This window comes from Microtus oregoni, unplaced genomic scaffold, assembly GCF_018167655.1.
Source record: "Microtus oregoni isolate MIOR12 unplaced genomic scaffold, Mior012 000014F_ref0000157, whole genome shotgun sequence".
Classification (NCBI taxonomy): Eukaryota; Metazoa; Chordata; class Mammalia; order Rodentia; family Cricetidae; genus Microtus; species Microtus oregoni.
Window position 1 is genome coordinate 21,323,565 of NW_024543073.1, and position 19,736 is coordinate 21,343,300.

At 40.2% G+C, this 19,736-nt stretch overlaps 1 protein-coding gene across 1 annotated transcript in view; it reads right to left on the bottom strand.

Annotated features, from left to right (window-relative positions):
• Positions 1 to 19,736, bottom strand: part of Ap3b1 (adaptor related protein complex 3 subunit beta 1) — a 205,937-nt gene that overhangs the window by 120,302 nt on the left and 65,899 nt on the right. The window contains exons 8-9 of the mRNA XM_041663539.1: positions 4,158 to 4,310; positions 1,269 to 1,366 (exon numbers count right to left, since the gene is read on the bottom strand). Of these exons, the coding sequence (XP_041519473.1) occupies positions 1,269 to 1,366; positions 4,158 to 4,310 (251 nt within the window). The remainder of the gene's footprint in view (positions 1 to 1,268; positions 1,367 to 4,157; positions 4,311 to 19,736) is intronic.

The window sequence follows — 19,736 nt, forward strand, 5'->3', positions numbered from 1 at the left end:
ACCAATGGAACAATGAATGATGCTTTTAAACATAATAAAACACTAATGCTAACTTTACAGCTCTAATGAAAAAACTCATCTTTTTAGGTTTTCCATTTGTTTGAAATTGTTTATCTGAACTATTGAATTATACAGAGGGAAACTGTAAAGATGGCATGTTCTATCTATCCATACAGGAAACTAAAGAGCACAAGGCTCTTTAAAGGGAGTAGTTATTTTCTAGTAGCTACTCTTGGGGGTTAAGGAGATGATTTAGCAGATAGGACGGCTTGCTATGCAAACAAAGACAGTTCAAATCCCCAGAACCCATGTAAAGCTGGGAGTGACACCTGTAAGCCTGTACTCCAGCACTGTGAAGGTTAAGACAGGAGGCCCTGAGAGCCACCTGTCTGTCTACCTGTTTAGTAAGAGACTTGTCTCAAGGGAATCCAGCATAAGGTCAGAGCAGAATACTAGACATCACCCTCTAGTATCCATATGCTCCAGAGACACACATGTGCAGCACAAAAAACACACACACATATAGTCCTACTAACACACATGCATACACCACTGTTCACACATGTACACACACACAAAATTAAAACAACAAAAAATAAATAGCTCTTTTTAAAACTGAAGAAACTAGTGATTGAACATTCCAATTTTATATGAAGTAGGGTTCTGCCAAGCAACATGACATGGTCTCTGCTATTATTCTAAGGCAACGGTTTTCAAAGTGTGGGTCATGACCCCTGTGGGGACCAAATGACCCTTTCAGAGGAGTCACCTAAGACCCACTGGAAAACACATATAATCACATTGTGATTCATAACAGTAGTAAGATGAAGTAGCAAGGAAAAGTTTTATGGTTGGGGGTCAGCACAGCATGAGGACTGTATTAAAGGGTCGATACGATATGTTAGGAAGGTGAGAACCAGTGCTCTAGGGTCAGAGCTAACGCACTGAGCAAAGCAAGCTAAGCACACTTAAGGACAGTTTTTAGTGATTCCAGAATAAAATTTCCAAACAGCAAGACTGCTAAACCCAGCAAAGCAAAGTACATGTTCTATGTTGCAACATACGTTAATATCTCTGGACCTGAAGCTAGAAACTTCCATTTTTCTTCACTAAGACTGAGATCCTTTTATAATAACCCATTATGTGTGAGACCTTACTTATGAAATAGTCAACTATATACCCCAGGCTGAGGAGACGGACTACATTTGCCTCAACACTACTTCTGCGAGAATACAAAGAAAAAAAGCGCATGCAAAATCACAACCTACCTATTGCTACGCAGTAGGCGCACCAGGGACTTAGAAATAATGCCAGCCTCTGACTTGGGTGAGATATGCCAGTACAGCTGGGCCACAGCCATAACCACCTGCAAGAACAGAAACAGAGGCACAGTGACCATCTCAGCAACGGGGTCCAAACGCACCCTTACTCCACATGTGCTCCCTCTAAACACCTTTAGAACTCTTGCGAAGTAGAATGAAATGTTCAAGTCTTCGTAGGGGGTTGAAGTCGCTTTCCCCAAAGTACTTCCTACCTTCACAAAGTGCTTATATTTGAGAGCAGAAGGTTAGCGGTGTCAGACAGGACCGTTGTGAGTAGAAGGGCCCTAAGGTATGTGTCCTCACAAGATACAGATAAAATGCAATGTCAAGATGAAAGGAGAAAAGTGAGTGATTGTCTGTATGCCAAGAAATGTAAAGATCACCAGCAACTACCTTCCAACGAGGAAAGAGACAGCATCTCCCTGGACCCTCCAGAGGATACAGCCTATTCATACCTGACTTCAGTCTCCAGCTGTCTGGGATGTAAAAACTCCTGTCCTTTTCATACACCTAGATTGTGGCAATTTGCATGACAGGAAACTAACACATCGTGGTGGGTGGGGGGGTGCCATAAATGAACTGCCCATAGTGACAATAGTCCTGGGCAAAAAAAAAATAAAAAATAAAAAAAATCAAACAACAACAAAAAACCCTCATGCTGTTCATGACTGAGTGCTGGCTGCTTAGTCACACAATTCTAAAGAGAAGCAGGTGCGACTTCTAAACCATGCCAGATTGGGTGGGGAGAGGGGTGAGAATAGGAAACAGAGAAGCAACAAGTTGTCTGAAGTCAAGGAAAGCGAATCAAAATGTAGCAACAAGGAGCTTGCAGCACTCTGTCTTTTTAAGATTCACAACTTTAACGCTAGTCTTGGAGTATCTGGAGCCACGGTACCGGAAATGGGCTGTTCTCCAAATAAACCTGTACCACATTTCTCTCTCTCATGTGCCTTTACATTCAGAGTAAGATTCCTTGCCACCGAAAGTATCTAGTTCAGCATGTGGACGCTGAGACTCAGCACCAAAATGGTTCACAAGACAAATGAACACTAATTTAGTTCTGTTTAGTACACTGCAAGTTTCAGGCTTGCCTGGATAGTACACCACACACCAAGGCGCCTAAACTAAAGACATTCTTTATAAAAGAAAAATCATCTTTAAAAAAACAGTTCATGGGATCCTAATATACTATGTTTGTAATATTTAAAAAATAGTAAGTTGACTATGGCTTTCATCTAGAACCTGGGAATTCAAGAACAGTAATTTCCTCACTTGTGCTCATAAAGTGTAAAACATCCACACCCATATGCGAGGATGTGAACTGTATTTTCTCTAAGTCAAGACGCAGCTTTCACTTGGTATGTCATCTTTTGAATATATTAGTCAAGCCACTCCCAAATCTAAAAGAACTAAATGACCTCCCTTTGCCTCATGATCTATAAAAACAGTAGCTTAAATTTTCTTCAATGCTACACATGAAATCTGAAAGTCAAGTTGTAAAAAGCCACTGGGGAAACTCTCACAACTCCAAAGTCCAGACTGGCTGAAAGAACTCAAGCCCCAGGCCTTCCACCTGCTCATAATTAAAGCATCCCATACTGCACACTCCTCTTGACCATCCCATAGTCTTCTGCTTCTGGTTCTGCCTCCAATACAGTCACTACCCTGATCCATCAAGCTTTCTAAAACGAGTTCCCAAAATTCACTTTCAAACATAAGAACAAGTGTGTGTTTCTTTTTTTTTGTTTTTTGAGATGGTTTCTCTGTGTAGCCTTGGCTGTCCTGGAACTTGCTACGTAGACCAGCCTGGCCTTGAGCTCACAGAGATCTGCTTCCCTTGTGCTGGGATTAAAGGTGTGTGCCACTACTGCCCAGCTATATTTCTTTGTTTTGAAACAGGGTCTCACTATGTAGTCACACCTGGTCTGAAACTCCCTATGTAGTCCAGGTTGGCTTCTAACTCACAGAGATCTACCTGCCTCTACCTTCTGAATTCTCGGACTGAAGAAATGAGCAACTACACCTGATAAGAGTAAGGTTGTTGTTTTTTAATCTTCATAATTCTTCAAAAGTCAGGCTTCATTTAAATTTTCTTACACAAGGCAAGGTAACATAATACACTCAGAACCATGGCAGCCTATGGTGCACTAGCAAATGAGCAGGGACCCCACATATGCACAGAAACAACCATGTACCCTGGGATTCAATACCTGGCATTGTCAGCAAACGTCTAAATCATAAAACCAACTCCCAAGACAAAATGAAGTTAACAGTAAGTTAATGATACTTTCAGTGAGTAGCAGCTATTAGGGAGATGAGGCACACTAAACACAAGCATGCGTTTGACTGTATTAATGACTTCATGCCTATGATGAGGCACACTAAGCACAAGAATGCTTTTAGCTGTATCAGTGAATTTATGCCTTACTATGACTGAGCTTTTGAATGATGACTTGGAATTACATTACTAGTAGTACCATAGAAACTTCTGCTAATTGCTAAGTATACAAACTTCTAAAGACTAAATTCTCAAAGGAGTACAGAAAAAAGTAGTAAGTTCCTTATATTTGAAGATTTACTAAATGAAGAAAATAATTCATTATTTTCTTAATTAAAACAAATCTGGCTTTACATGTTTCAAAACAATGAAGGCTAAAAACCATGTACAATACAGATTCGGGTCTCAAAACTTCAATCCCACACATTTCCAGCTACCCATCACACGTGTCTGTTGTATGAACGCTCCAGTCACACGCTCAGTACTGAGTGTACATACTTTCAATCAATGTTTGGTCTTTACATCTGTGAAACAGGTCTTTCCTAGTTTCAACATACCGCTGCATTCCTGCTCTGAAGCAAAGGCTTTGTGTTTCGAATCAAGAGCCTATGGTCTGGATCCATAGTATATGGCCTCTTCTTGTTACTCTTTTCCTTCTCTTCATCCTCAGAGTCATAGAAATTCTTTTCGTTGTCTTCTAGACCATCGTCCTGTGAAGAAAACAAATCCAACCCCAAGATTAGGTGAGACTGTGAACAGCCAAGACATTACACAGCCAAAGAAATTATTCCTTTGAAAACATCTGCAGTAATAGGCTGGAGAGAAGCTCAATCCACAAAGTGCCTGTCTTGTAGGCTAAGGGCCTGAGTTCAGTCCCCAGTATCCATATATGCAAATAATCAAGGGTGAAGCACTCAGTTTCTATGGCTGGACTATAAGCACTCGCTTAAAACCTTAAATCAAAATTAATCAAACATATTTAAACTCTACCTGAAAATAACACATAATAAAAATGCTTTTTTAAACTGTAACTACAGAAAACTACAGCTGGCAATAAAATCCTAAAATGCTCATAAGTATTTCTTTTAATAAGCAATTATCTGTTCTGTTTCTTCCTCATTATTAATATATTTTATTAGAGTTTGATTATATTACTTTAATGAAAAACATATTTTAATACATTTTTTTACTTAAAAACATTTAGGATTGTGGTAGTAATCTTAGTTAAAAAATTTCAAAGGAATAATTTTTCATTACTATTTTCCCACACAAGAATCAAAGATGTTATAGAGCTATTTAAATTTTTTCTAGAAACTCTTACTTATTAATTCTTACAATTTCCTAAAATAGAAGGGAGAACTTGAAATAACATTTATATGTGGCCCAGAAAAGTCAAAAAGTTAAATATCTCTACTTTAAAGTTTTAATAAGGGACAATAAGATTTGAAAAAGAAAGAAAACAGCTGCCTGTAGATGAAACAACTGACTCCACTTATTAAAGACATATTTACTCAAAATCCTATTACATGTTTACAAAAGTTCAGTTTGGTTCTTTCTTTTATGGTCTTCTTTCAGCAAGAGACTTCCTATGTATCTCAGACTGACCAAAATCTGGCAGTCCAGCTTCAGGTCCTAAGAACTACGGTTACAGATTTGTACCTGGCTGCATGTATCTGTACCAACTACTGCTCTCTATGGAATCCAAACTGTGGAAGAGGGGCTGAGAGAAATGAAAAGATCGATGTCACAAAGCTCAGTACATGACTACGAGGCAGGAACTAATGCCCAACAACAGGTTTAAACTGGGATTGGCTGTGGATGTGTCTTTTGAGACTTTTAACTAGAGAACAGACAGTGGCACAAACTGGATGTCAAATACATATGGCCAGCACGAGTGTACAGAGACAGGGAAAGCACGGGTGTACGGAGACAGGGCCAGCACGGGTGTACAGAGACTGGGAAAGCACGGGTGTACGGAGACAGGGAAAGCACGGGTGTACGGAGACAGGGCCTGCACGGGTGTACGGAGACAGGGCCTGCACGGGTGTATGGAGACAGGGCCTGCACGGGTGTATGGAGACAGGGCCTGCACGGGTGTATGGAGACAGGGAAAGCACGGGTATACAGAGACAGGGAAAGCACTGGTGTACAGAGACAGGGCCTGCACGGGTGTACGGAGACAGGGAAAGCACGGGTGTACGGAGACAGCGCCACCACGGGTGTATGGAGACAGGGCCTGCACGGGTGTACGGAGACAGGGAAAGCACTGGTGTACGGAGACAGCGCCACCACGGGTGTATGGAGACAGGGCCTGCACGGGTGTATGGAGACAGCGCCAGCACGGGTGTATGGAGACAGCGCCAGCACGGGTGTATGGAGACAGGGCCTGCACGGGTGTATGGAGACAGGGCCTGCACGGGTGTATGGAGACAGGGCCTGCACGGGTGTATGGAGACAGGGCCTGCACGGGTGTACGGAGACAGGGAAAGCACGGGTGTACGGAGACAGGGCCAATGTCAGTGCTGCCGCATTACCAACCTTTCCCTGTTGTCACTGTTTGCTGTAACGCTTGATAGAAGATGTGTATTATAAAACTTCTATTGAGATTAAGTTCACTTAGTGAAGCTTATCCAAGGGCTCAGTCTCCAGCACAAATCAGCACTGAGAAGCAGAGACTCTGTATGCAGAGCTCTGAAGAGCAAGTGCTTCTTGTGTACAGTACCCAATGTAGCATACAGCTGCTACAGCAGCCTGCACTGAGCAGACCATAAAATAAATACAGTTCCTATGCTTAAGAAATTAAGGCGTAAAACAATTTTTATAGAAACGTCAGACAATCTTTATGTCACTTTTATATAAGGGCAATAATTTTGGCAATCAATTACAGAGTTAATTAAATTTGTCAATCTTTAAGAAAAATTCAACTTGACTGACAATACTTTGTGACACCGCTGACCCATCAAGTGGAGAAAGATTCGTGCTATCTTAAAGATAATAAATAACATACTTAACTAAGTAAGTGGAGGTTCAAAGTTGTTACACCTCTGACATCACTGAATAGTTGAAAGACAGTCGTTCTTTGTTAAAAGTTATATGAGTGGAATGAATCTTACTTTTCCATATCCAGGAGCAGAAAAGCTACTTAAACAAGAGAGCGAAACAAGCTATATTAAGAAAGATAAGTGGTCTGTCTGCTTAAGAGTAAAAACAAATGAGTTTGAAAGACCTTAAAATGAACTTTATAAAAAGAAATTGCCAAATGTTCTAGTTAGGATATTACCCTTTTAAAAACATAAAAAAATAAACCAATTCTAACACACCTCCACTCATACTGAAAGGCACCGTGTCATAAATGTTCTATTTTTAGTAGAACTGCTTGATTTCCAGAGCTTCCTCTACAATATGGAATACACTTGTGAGCTGAAGAGTGAAATCAGCTCCAGTGTATGCATCTGTTAATGGAGCACTAAGCAGAAAGGCTTCTCCCATACACCTAAGAGAGCTGTGATGGAAGCCCCTCAGTATTACCCCACACATGAAACCTGTATCAGAGTACACTGTGCATATTAGTGTAGTCCTCTTTGTATGCTGGTTTCTCAGTCTATAGATAAAAGGGGTAACAAAGAAAAAGAAACTAAGCTATACGTTTCAGGGTCAAGAGGCAAGGAAAGAAAAGCACAGTTTACAGGTGCTTACCCCAAAGACATTCAACACACATTCAATTATTGGGCTACAGAGATGGCTCAATAGGTAAACACTTATGGTTCAACCTTGTGGGCCTGAGTCTGGATCCCCACAGCCCACAGAGGCTGGATGTGGTAAAGCACACCGGCAACACCAGCACTGGTGGAACAGACAAGAGATCCAGGGCTCACTGGACCATTTGTCCAGCCACAACAGCACACGTCAGGCACAGGGAAAGATTCTGCCTTTAAAAAGGCTATGGTGGGACTCTAAGGATGGCCCAGATGTTAAGAGCACAAACTGCTCTTAAAGAGGAACCAGGTTTGCTTCCCAGCACCCAAATGGTAGTTCACAACTGTCTCCAGCTCTACTTCCAAGAGATCCAATTCCTCTTCTGGCCCCTGATGGCATTGTAAAAGTATAGTATACGTATGTACACGTACACACACACACACACACACACACACACACACACACACACACACGTGAAACACTCATACACATAAAAAATAAATTTTTATAATGTGGTAGTTTGAAAGAAAATAGCCAAATAGCCAGCAAAGGAAATGGCGGCACAGTTAGGCTTTGATGGAGGAAGAGTGCCACTACGGGGGTGACCTTTGAGTCCATATGCTCAAGCTATGCTCAATGTCACAGTTCACTACCTATTGCCTGTGGATCAAGATGTAGAACTCTCAGCCTCAGCTCCTTCTGCAATACCATGTCTGCCTGCATGCTGCTATGGACCACCATGATGATAATGGACTAAACCTCTGAAACTGTGAGCCACCGCAATTAATGTTTTCCTTTATAAGAGTCGCCGTGATCATGGTGTCTCTTCACAGCAACGGAAACCCTAACTAGATGTATAACTGAAAAGGTAACTAATGAAAAAAAAAATTCTAACATCAAATTCTTGCCTCCATGTACCCCATGAGAGAGTACACTTGCACACACATGTGTACTCATGCAAAAATATTTAAAAGATTCAATCAATATACTACACGTGTTTCTGTTGAAGGAGCTTAACTTTTATTCAATTGTGATTTGAACGAGAATGGCCCCCACAGTCTCATATATTTAAAAGTTAGGTCCTTAGTTGGTGTAACTGTTGTGGGAAGGATTAGGAGACACGGCCTTCTTACAAGTCACTGAGCTGAGTTTTGACATTTCATAAACCCATACCATTCAGTGTGCCTCTCTCTGCCTCATGCCTGTGGATCGGATGTAAACTCTCAGTTACTGCTCCAGTGCCGGCCTGCCTGCTGCCTTGCTCCCCGGCATGATGGTTATGGACTCACCCTCCAAGCAAACCCTCAATTAATGCTTCCTTTTACAAGTTGCCTTGGTGTTTCTTCACAGCAACAGAAAAGGAGGAAGGGACCATAGAGGAAGCAAGGGAGGGAGAGGGTAAGAAACCCTCAGAAATAGACACAGAGAAATTTATTTTAAATCTTCTCATCTCATTTAAAAAATGGGAACCAATTTGGATTAAGAAAAGCTTTGTGGATTATATAAAGTATTTTAAACACAGAGGAGACACAGATATAATGCTATGATGGAGAATTACATAGGAACTGTGGAGTGCTGCAGGATAAAACAGGACAAAAAACTCCATGAGCAGAGGAACTGGGGAGCTGGATGATGCACACAGGGGACTAAATAGATTCTTGCACATGGATTTATGTGTTTAAATTTTTCTGTAACTTAAAATGGTGAGTCTAACTTCTTGCCTACCTAACTGGAGTATCCAAGACAGTGTGGTGCAGACAGATCCATGGAGCAGAACAGGAGGCCCACAAACACACTCAGAGGGACACAGCGCCACTGTCACAAAACTGACAATAATGCAAGGAAAAAAAGTCTTTTCCCAAACTGGGTATCATCATATGGAAATAAATGAATGTGAACACAGGCCTAAAACTCGACAAAAATTAACTTGATAATGAACTACGGACCAGAACGTAAAGCACAATCTATAAGCTGCGAGAGGTTAACATAAAAGAAAACACAGATCAACTTAGGTACTTGGGTATGGCAACTTTTAGATACAAAACCAAAGAAATGATTTGTGGGAAAAGAGCCCAAAAGCTCTATTTTTTGCACTTTGAAGTATTCTCAGTACTCATTAGGAATTTTACTGAGGTCTACAGAGTAGACCTACACTCTATAAACTACAAGCAAGAAGGAGAAACAAGACTTCATGGAAGAAAGAGAGCAGAAACAGGGTCCCTTGCGTTATTCCCTCTTTCAATAATGGACCCAGGGCTCAAGAAAAAAAAAAAAACTAGACTTAACTAAAAACCTCTGCTTCACTAAGATGAAGTCAAGAGAATTAGAAGACAAGCCTCAGATAGGGAGGGCCCTTACTCAAACTATGCCAAGAATTGTTCAACCTTGACAACAAGAAGACAAGTAGCCCAGTCTTTAATATAGTTAAAGGCCTAGCAAGCCCCATCCTTTCCCACATCTTTGTGTGTGTGTGTGTGTGTGTGTGTGTGTCTCTCTCTTTCTCTCTCTCTCTCTCTCTCACACACACACACACACACACACATCTATCAACCCCCTCCAGAGACCATCCACAAATCAAGGGAGCAAAGAATGCAAGAGTCAAAGGATGAGAAGGAACGACATGAAGAGCTGTCTTCTATGACATGTCGTGAAGGAACCTGCAAAAGACCATTGACATTGCATCATGGAGATGGGCTCATGGGTCCCCACATCCCTCTGAGAAAATGCAGGCAGTTATATGTCAGGTAGGGACAGTCAAATTCCTTGGTGGTGTAGTCTCTGGTAATTTGCCTTTATTAGAGTAAATAATCTCATACTCATGTTCATGCAGCAGACCTGATGAAACGCAGTAGGCACACAACAAAACACACAGAAGTGCATGCAGCACTTTGGGAAGAAGAAAGGGTTCAGTTATGTGTGTGGGGGTGTGTAAAAAGAAATATGATCAGAGTATATTATACGTGTATTAAATTGTGAAAATCATTTTTTAGAGTAAAGATGGCAAACAACCAAATGAAAAGATGGTCAATATCGTATGGCATTAAGGAATAACCACATCAAAAAAGATATGACCTGTCAGAGCCCAGAGGATTGTTTCCTGCAGTGGAACATGCACATGATAAACACAATGAAGTGAACCCCACAGCTTTTGCTGATAATCATGCGTTAATGTAGGCTTCCAAATTTAAAGGTACAGATACACGTGTGAGAGCTAAGGGCATACAGAGAAATCCCATCACTTCCAACTCATTTGACTGTGAACCGATGACTCGCTTTGTACAATCTAAGCTTTAAAAATGAAAACAAAAACAGCGAGTTTGAATATCTTAACTATAGAATGTGAAAATAGGACCTCTCTACTTAACCATTCCAAAGCCAATGGCTAATGAAAACAAACAAAAAAATCAATATAGCTTCACTTTGCTCCACTCACTTCAGAAGACACACATATGACACTGAATGTTTCTTGAAGGCAAAACCACAAATAATGTTTTACTTTGGAAGAGGTATAGTCAACGTACCCCTGGTACACTGTAGGAAGGACACCATGAAGTGGGAAACCAGACTTACACAATAATACTGTGTACAGACCTTCTACCTTGAGCTCCAAACACAGTGCTCACAGACTCTGAGGAAAATCTTTGCTTTGCACGGAGATTAAGATGAGAGGCAGACAGACACTTCATCTGAGTTTGGTAAGAAATAAATACAAACTATCATCTTTTTGTCAGTTTACACAAGCAACAAAGAGAAAAAGTTAGCAATAGCTAAAACCACAAACAATATTTTATGTCTAAAATTTGATGACAGGAAAATATTTTTGAGAAATATACTTGCCTAGAGTGAACAATGACAGGGGGCCGTGTGAAACAAACGGTATTATGAGCCACAAGTCTCTTGATACAGTAAAGTGCAAGCAGAAATGTACCTTTTAATCCTCAAAACTCACTAGTCTGGAGGTGAAGCATGGATTTATCACCTTTCACAGGCAGAAAATAAAGAAGCATACACTGCCCAGAGTCTCACAGGTTCAAAGCAAGGGCTGACCTGAACTCAGGAACTGCTCTTCTCTGTCCTATTGCCCCTCCCCTTTACTACTTGGCGCCTGTGACCACCAGCCATCTGAATTCCACAACAACCTTAGGACTTACACCAAAATCACACAATCCTTGCAGCATGCTGAGGCTTTAGACTGTACCTGAAGGCTGAAACCTGACTCCTGCACGGGAGCATCCAGGACAGACCCCTGTAAACTGAGACACTGCACTGGTCAACCCCAGTTATTATCTCAGATCAGCACAGCATTTGGGGCCTGAAGAAGCCTTCTTCCTGATTGGCAGATAGCCACCTCATGCAGGGTAAGTGCATCTCACACAATATAAACATGAGGAAGCAATCTCTGGCACAGCTGCTTACAAGGGCACTAAGTCCCTCCAAAGCAATGGTTCTCAACCTGTGGACTGTGATCCCTTTGGTACCAAACGACCCTTTCAAAGGGATCACCTATCAGATATCCTGCATATCAGATATTTACATTATGATTCATAAAAGTAGCAAAATTACAGTTATGAAGTAGCAATGAAATAATCTTATGCTTGGGGTCAGCACAACATGAGGAACTGAATTAAACAGCTGCAGCATCAGGAAGACTGAGAATCACTGCTCTAAAGGTACCCTTACAGCTTTACCTAAACCTAATAACCTCTAAAAGGCTCCTTCCAAATACCACTACATAAAGGATTACAGTTTCACTGGGGGTTCTGGGGAGGCACAAACAGGTCATCACATTTCTGTATTTATGGCACACCTCTCTGACATTAGGTGAGATACCTCTAATAAGAGCAGAGAGAGTACGTGGTTAGCAGGACCCTAACTATTCAGATAATCAGCTATTTATTCACTACAGAAAACATATGGGCAAGAACAAACACAGTAGGAACACCTTTTAAGTTTTTTTCTAAAGAAAAAGTGAAATTTTACCCCCAGAATTCAATATACCGCACAGGTATGCACATGGGTGTGAGACACCGCCCCCACGAGAGAACTGCTCTGCTCTTGCTCTGCGTGCTTCATACCACAGTCCAGCAGCCACTGTACCCCACAGGTGGACGTGTGGGTTTGAGGACCACTGAACACTGAATCTCCTCAATACATCACGATTATGGAAACACCTGTGCACAGAGGCTTTGTGTTGAGCATCTATGGAATCCAGTGTTCAATCGCCCACAATACTGCTCATTTCCATGTTTAGCTGTATGCTCAGCTTACTATACAAGAAACATACTTTCAGAGTTCAGCCCTTTCCAGTCTTTGTTTCTACGAATGGGATGGAAGACCTGCATAGAGCACTCTTCAATTCCCCTAGAATAAAATGTGCACATGGCCATGCTGATCAGGGCACAAAGTCCAAACGCCTGAGAAACAGGGATTGCGATTATCCCAGATCCACTAATGGGAATAAAAAAGGTACATTTGGCTGAAGTAAATACATTTTAGAACAGTACTCAATCACAAAGCAGGAAATTTTAAACCACCCTAAGTAGAAGGGACAGTGACTTCTCATATATTCCCTCGCTCCTCATCCTAACCCCTGGGACAAAGGTTACATTACAGGCAGGGAAGCAAATGTGCCTGGGATTGAAATAGATAAGTTTAATTCTTCTTAGGGTGTTAAAAACAAATGGATTAAAGCAAAGCTTTTATAATATGTTGAGAAATTCTAGAATGAGAGTGATAAATCAGCAAAGCCCACCCACTTGAGACAGGGTCTCACCATATAGCCCAGTAAGGCCTGGGACTTATTACGTGGAGAAAGCTGGCTTTAAACTCAGAGATCTATCTGCCGGGCCGACCTTCCAAGTGCCAGGATTAAAGGCTAAACCACCACACCTGGCTCTGAAGCTTCTTCTTAATCAACAGGGAATTCCGATACTTAGAATAAGACATGTGTACATACATTTGTGTTCTGAATTAAGAGTAGGGAACCAGGGCTCTGGGAAACTCGCATTTCAATTATTTAGAAAGAAAGAGAAAATGGAATTTTAAAGATCTATATAAACACATTAAATTTTATTAAGGATTATTTAGTCTCTATCAATACCCAAATATCTATATCTAATTTAAAGGAAGCATTAGAACCATTAGACAAAGTTGTATGAGAGAGTTATTTAAAGATTATACAACAACAACTGAGGTTGGAGAGATAGTTCAGTGGTTAAGAGCACTGAATGATCTTCCAAGACTGGGAAAGACTTTTAGCACTCACAGGGAGGCTCACAACAGTCTGTTATTCCAGTTCCAGTGGATCTGACTCTCTTCTGTCAAATATAGGCACCAGGTACACACATGGTACACAGACATATATGCTGGCATAACACCCAAACACATAAAAAGTAAAAAATAAATTAATAATAATAAAAGATAATATTACTATTGCTGTGTGTTCTGGTGTGTACCTGTAATCCCAGCATTCATGAAGCTGACACAGGAAGAGTCCAAGTTCAATGACAGCCTGGACTACAAAGTTAAGACCTTGTCTCAAAACAGACAGACAAAAAGAAGAGGAGAAAATAACAGAAGGGAACACTAGCAGAAGGTATTGTTAGGATGCCTCTGGAGAGGAACTAATGGTGAAATAGGGGCGCCACACACAACAGAAAGGCAAGGCCAGCAATTCAACACCTAGAGAAAAGAAATCAAGGAAACACAGAAAGACCTGTGGCCCTAGTGGCCCACAGGCAAAGGTTACAGCTTGTGCTCCCAAGACCCAGGATTCAAGCATCAGCAAGCCAACTTTCTGATTACCAGGACAGAAAGCCTACGTGTGTATAAAGGCATTTGTGGCATTAACACATAGACAATTATTAAAACTCTGTGTGACTTTTCCATGAATCTGTATCACAAAAGTAAAGAAAGTAACCCTCAATGGCAAAGATACACATAGGAAGTGCTTGGGGTCACTATAACCCACTGTCTACACTTACTTTGACAAGTATCAAGAAATTTAGGTGAGCCAGGCAGTGGTGGCACACACCTTTAATCCCAGCACACAGAAGGCAGAGGCAGGTGGATCTCTGTGAGTTTGAGGTCAGCCTGATATACAATAGCTAGTTCCAGGACAGCTAGGGCTATTATACAGAGAAACCCTGTCTCAAAAAACCAAAACAATAAATAAGTAAATGAATGAATGAATGCATCAATGAATAAATAAATAAACAAAAGCTACTCACTGATTTCCTTCTGCAAGCCATATAATCAGCTTGTTATTTAACAGAGATATCCTAGAATTACCAAAGGGAAAAAATTTTAAGTTACTGAGCATGGCCCTGAACCTGTCCCAGAATCCATTCAAAAAGTTTGTTTTGTTTTTTACCTCATTTTATCACATATCTCTATCTAGGACAGACCTGGGAGTTCCCTAATCAGCCATGTTTGCTAATGTCAAGTTCCGTTTAAAATTTTTTTACATAAAAAGTTGGAGTAAATATGGACTTCCATCTCTGACAGCCAGAATTTATATTACAGTATAGACATCAAAAAGGAAATTAAATAAGCTTATGTTTCTAATAAGCAGCATAAAGCACTAAAGGCACAGAATTTAAGGAAACACCAAAGGATGAAAAGTGGGCAGGCAGGGGGTGGCTCAGTGATGAGTCTCAGCAGGTCCTGTGGACTGCCCTCATGAGCTCACTTCCCAGATTCCAATCTGAGAGACTCACAACCACCCAGAGTCCTAGCTCCGAAATACACAACACCTCTGGCTGCCAAAAGCCCCGGCACCCACAAGCTCACACCCCAACACAGACACATACATACACATAATTAAAAAGAAAATCAAATCTTATTCCCAAAGAAGGGGAGGGCACTTGTTCCCCAGAACATTAGACTCAGAAAACTTATTTCATATACTACTAATGGCTTCAAGCACTTATGAAGGTCACTGTGAACTGCTGTTTTTAATGTGAACGTTTTCATAACAAATTTTATAAAATGGAATGACCCAGCAACTTAGATAAAAACAGATAAGTACTACAGATTAAGAACTTCCAGCCGGGCGATGGTGGCGCACGCCTTTAATCCCAGCACTCGGGAGGCAGAGGCAGGCGGATCTCTGTGAGTTCGAGACCAGCCTGGTCTACAGAGCTAGTTCCAGGACAGGCTCCAAAGCCACAGAGAAACCCTGTCTCGAAAAACCAAAAAAAAAAAAAACCTTCCAACTTACAGTACAACTTTTTCTCCACAGACCAGATACCTACTTAAGATATCAAAATACACTGCATTGTAGAGTTGGAGAGAGGCCCAGTGGTTAGAGCACTCGCTGCTCTTGCAGAAAGAGGACTCCAGCTCATGACTGGCGTTCCTGGGGATCTGATGCCCTATTCAGGCCTCCGCAGGCACCAGGCTCATTTATAGTATTCATACATACATACAAGCCAAACACACATGCATGCATGCACACGAACAAAATAAAAGTAAATAAATCTTTAGAGGACACTGTATCATAATCAAAATAAACCATTTCAATATTTGGGATATCCTTGATATCCAGAAAATTTTTCTCAGAACACTTTTAGTTTTTACTTAATCTAATATCATTCTGTGTGTAATGTGTGTGTATGTATTAAAAGCCAAAATTTAAATATTATTTCAAAACTATAATCTTCTCAAAATTGTATGAAATTGGTGTGAAGAATATGGTAGACTACTGTTTCCAGCACCCAATCTCATTATATAGATCTTCATGGATTTCCTAAGGCTGAGAAGCTGTTTCAGAAGAAACCATGTGTTTGCTCAGGCATGGCTCCTCTAGCTACTCAGTCCTTTACAATGGTTGAGAGCTTTCAGAGGGTGTATAATGGAACTCTAGCTAAAAAGAAGTAATGAAGTATGGGGTCAGCGAGGCTCAGAGGGATATGTGGAAAAACACAAAGGCATCTGACCTGAAGCTGAGCTTCCAGACAGAATGCCTTGGCTGGACAAACTCTCTCAAACCGTTCCAAAAACCCAGCCCTCAAAAGGCGTTGAAGAAGAATCAGATGCACTCAAATCTAAGGTGCACTCAGCATGGTGCATGACTACAGTCTCTGCATTTGGAAGACAGAGGTCAGACAGTCTCAGACTCAAGAACACCCTGGATTATATTAAGAGGTTCCAGTCCAATCTCACTCAGTATCAAAACAAAATCAGCAAAGGACTGGAAATGCAGCCAGCTCAGTGATCAAGTACTTACTCACCAAGTACGAGGTACTGGGTTTAACCTTAGAAGCTGCCACCAAAACAAACAAACAAACAAAAAAAAAACAAAAACAAAAAAAAAGAAAGAAAAGAAAAGGAAATTAATAAGTAAGTGAAGTTTGCCCATAGAAAGAGTAAAACTTAAAGGCGTGAGACTTGAGTAAATATACACCATTCCCTAGTCTTACATAAAAATGAGAGGGAAAAAAAAAAACCTACCTATGGGGTGGCATGTAGTGATATTTTGTGTTTTAATAAATAAAGCTTGCCTGAAGACAAGAGCGCAAGGGTAAGCCACTGGAGGCCAGGGAGTAGTGGCTCACATTTTTAATCCCAGTAGTTGGGAGACAGAGGCAGACGGACCTCTGTGAGCTCAAGGCCAGCCTGGGCTACACAAACAGAAACAGATTTTGGTGGCTCCTACCTTTAATCCCAGTGTTTGGGAATCACACACCTTTAATCCCAGCACTAGGGAGGTGGAGACAAGTGCGAAATGACTGGGTGGAGAGAGGAGCATAAAGTTCCAGGAGCTCACTGGAGTGTGGAGTCTGAGGTTGGGTGGAGACACAGTGCAGTCTAGGCAGTCTGAGGACGACCCTTTGGTCTGAGAATTGATAGAGGTAAAATATCTCTCTAGTGGCTTGGCTGTTTTGCTTTTCTGATCTTCAACTTGAACCCAATATCTGTCTCTGGGATTTTATTATTTGTGCTACAGTGGCACATGCCTTCAATCTCAGTACTTAGGAGGTAGAGGCAGGAGGATCTCTATGAGTTTAAGATCAGTCTGGTCTACAAATCAAGTTCCAGGACAGCCAGATTACACAGAGAAACTCTGTCTCAAAAAACTAAAAATAAACAAATAAATATAGAAACAAAAATACAGAATAAAGATATTTGCTGATGAACAAAATTTAAGAATTCACTGCTGTCAGGAAATAGTAAATATGTGCCTTATTTAGAAATTTTAAAAGTAATTACATCAGCTGGGCGATGGTAGCATATGCCTTTAGCACTTGAGAGGCAAAGGTGGTTGGATGTCTCTGAGTTCAAGGCCAGCAGGGTGTGCACAGCAAGTTTTGGGACAACTGGGGTTACGCAGAGAAACCACGTCTCAAACAAAACAAAACAAAATACTTAATTACAACCACAGAATCACACACAAAGAACATGAAGGAACTCAGGCATGGAGAAGAAAACAACAGAAAACTATGTCTCATAAGCCTTGCAATAGTATTAAATTTAAATAGTACAGGGAGCAGAGAGCTGGAGCTGGATATCAACAACTATCAAATATTAAATAAAAGATGTTTAAAGACAAGTACATATTACTTGAATAAAATTAAAAACACTTGAAAAGGACCCTTATAAGGGTCATTCAATCAGAAAAAGCAATGGGAGATCCTCAGGCTGCATGTTTCATAACCAGGGGAGGAGAGCCCTGGCTTCACTATCAGCCCCAGGTTCACAGGTCCCCAAGAAACTGTGTACGAAGCCCGTGTCAGTTGTCTGCTAACACACAAACTTCTTTCATTTTTATTGAAAAAACAGTATTCTACAATAAATCCTCAGCATTTTATTTTTAATAATTCTACAGAATTAAAAATTAATAAAATCTACTAATAGTTCACTGGAAAGAAAAAAATTACAAAATTTGTTTTTTTTAACCTGTTGAAAAAAACCACACATACGCAACATGTATACAAGCTATGTTTATGTATATAGCATGTATTTTGATGGGTTTTTTTTCCAACAACCTCTGGTAAAATATACGTACTAAAAATGCTTAAGGAAAACTCCAACCTTAGGCCTATGCAAGGATCTATAAGTTCAAATACAGAAATACAGAGAAAGACAAAAGTAATCACTCCCAACTATCCAAATGATAGAGATAAATGTTGCAAGAACTTCATCCCTGGCTTCATATTCTAAGCGGTTATGGTGAATATTTCCTTTTAAGTTTCAAATTACCGAAGTAAACAGTTTTGATAATTGCTAAATCTCCCATCTCCTAGCAATTTTAGTAGAACTGGATCTATAAATGAAAAGAATTCCTGTCTGGACCAAACAGTTTTATTCAGTATCAGCTTACAGGTAATGCGAGAACAGGGCTTAGCTTCCTTGGTTTTTTGTTTGCTTGTGCTTTTATTTCATTTTATTTTTAAATAACTCGTAAAAGAAGATTTGTTTGATCTGAAGAGAAACTAGAGTATTAAATCACTCTTAAACATTTACTTTGTTTTATATTTATTTTCAAAATAAATAAATTTATTTTCAAATCCATTATTTTTATAAATGCAATTTTATGTAAGAGATTTACATGCTCTTCCATAACAGGCTTCGATGACAAAGAAAATACTTAAATAATGTCATATCCTTGAAAATTATACAAACTTGACCTAGAATAGAAAACCAGCCAACACAGACTGCAAAAGAGTAAGGTAAATTTAAGAAAATAAAAATGCAAATATGCATTTTAGTAGTCTCTTGAATTTATTAACCTAAAAGGTTTAATTTCCATTTTCCTGCATCAGCTTTATTTATAAAATGTCGTGCCCTATAAATATGCTGTTATTTTCTATAGTCAAGCACTCTCTTAACAAATCTTCTCATTAATATGTAAATTTAAAGTCAATCGGTCTTCTCTCTGACAGCCCCATGAATTCCTAGTACACTGTATAATCGGCTTTGACTTGGCATCCACTATTTATCATCAAAGATGTCAGTTAGAAAAATTATGGAAAATGCACTGCAATTGATATGACTGCAATCTACTTTGTCAACACTTAATTGTTCCTCAAATCGTACATTTACATATAAACAGCCTAAATACTGATCTATAATGATGCAAATAAACTAAATTAAAAAATCTCTTCTGCCCCGAGGAAGCTTATCTGTATATGATGTGTTCATTTGAAAACTGACTGACAAAAGTATGCCCATCAGCTCATCTCAAACACTATTTCTAATAATTTTCAATTCCTAAAAGCTAACATTTTACTACCCTTTAAGAATATTAACATAAACAGAGGGCTTTGGAAATAGCTCTGTAGGTAACAGCACTTGTACAAATATGAAGGCCTGAGTCTGAATCCTCCACACCCACGTAAAAAGCCTTATGTGCTCACTGGGTGCCAGCCTCTCTCCAGGTGCAGCGAGAGATCGGATCTCAGTGAAACAGGTGGTGTTGAACAGTGGTTTTTCTGGCC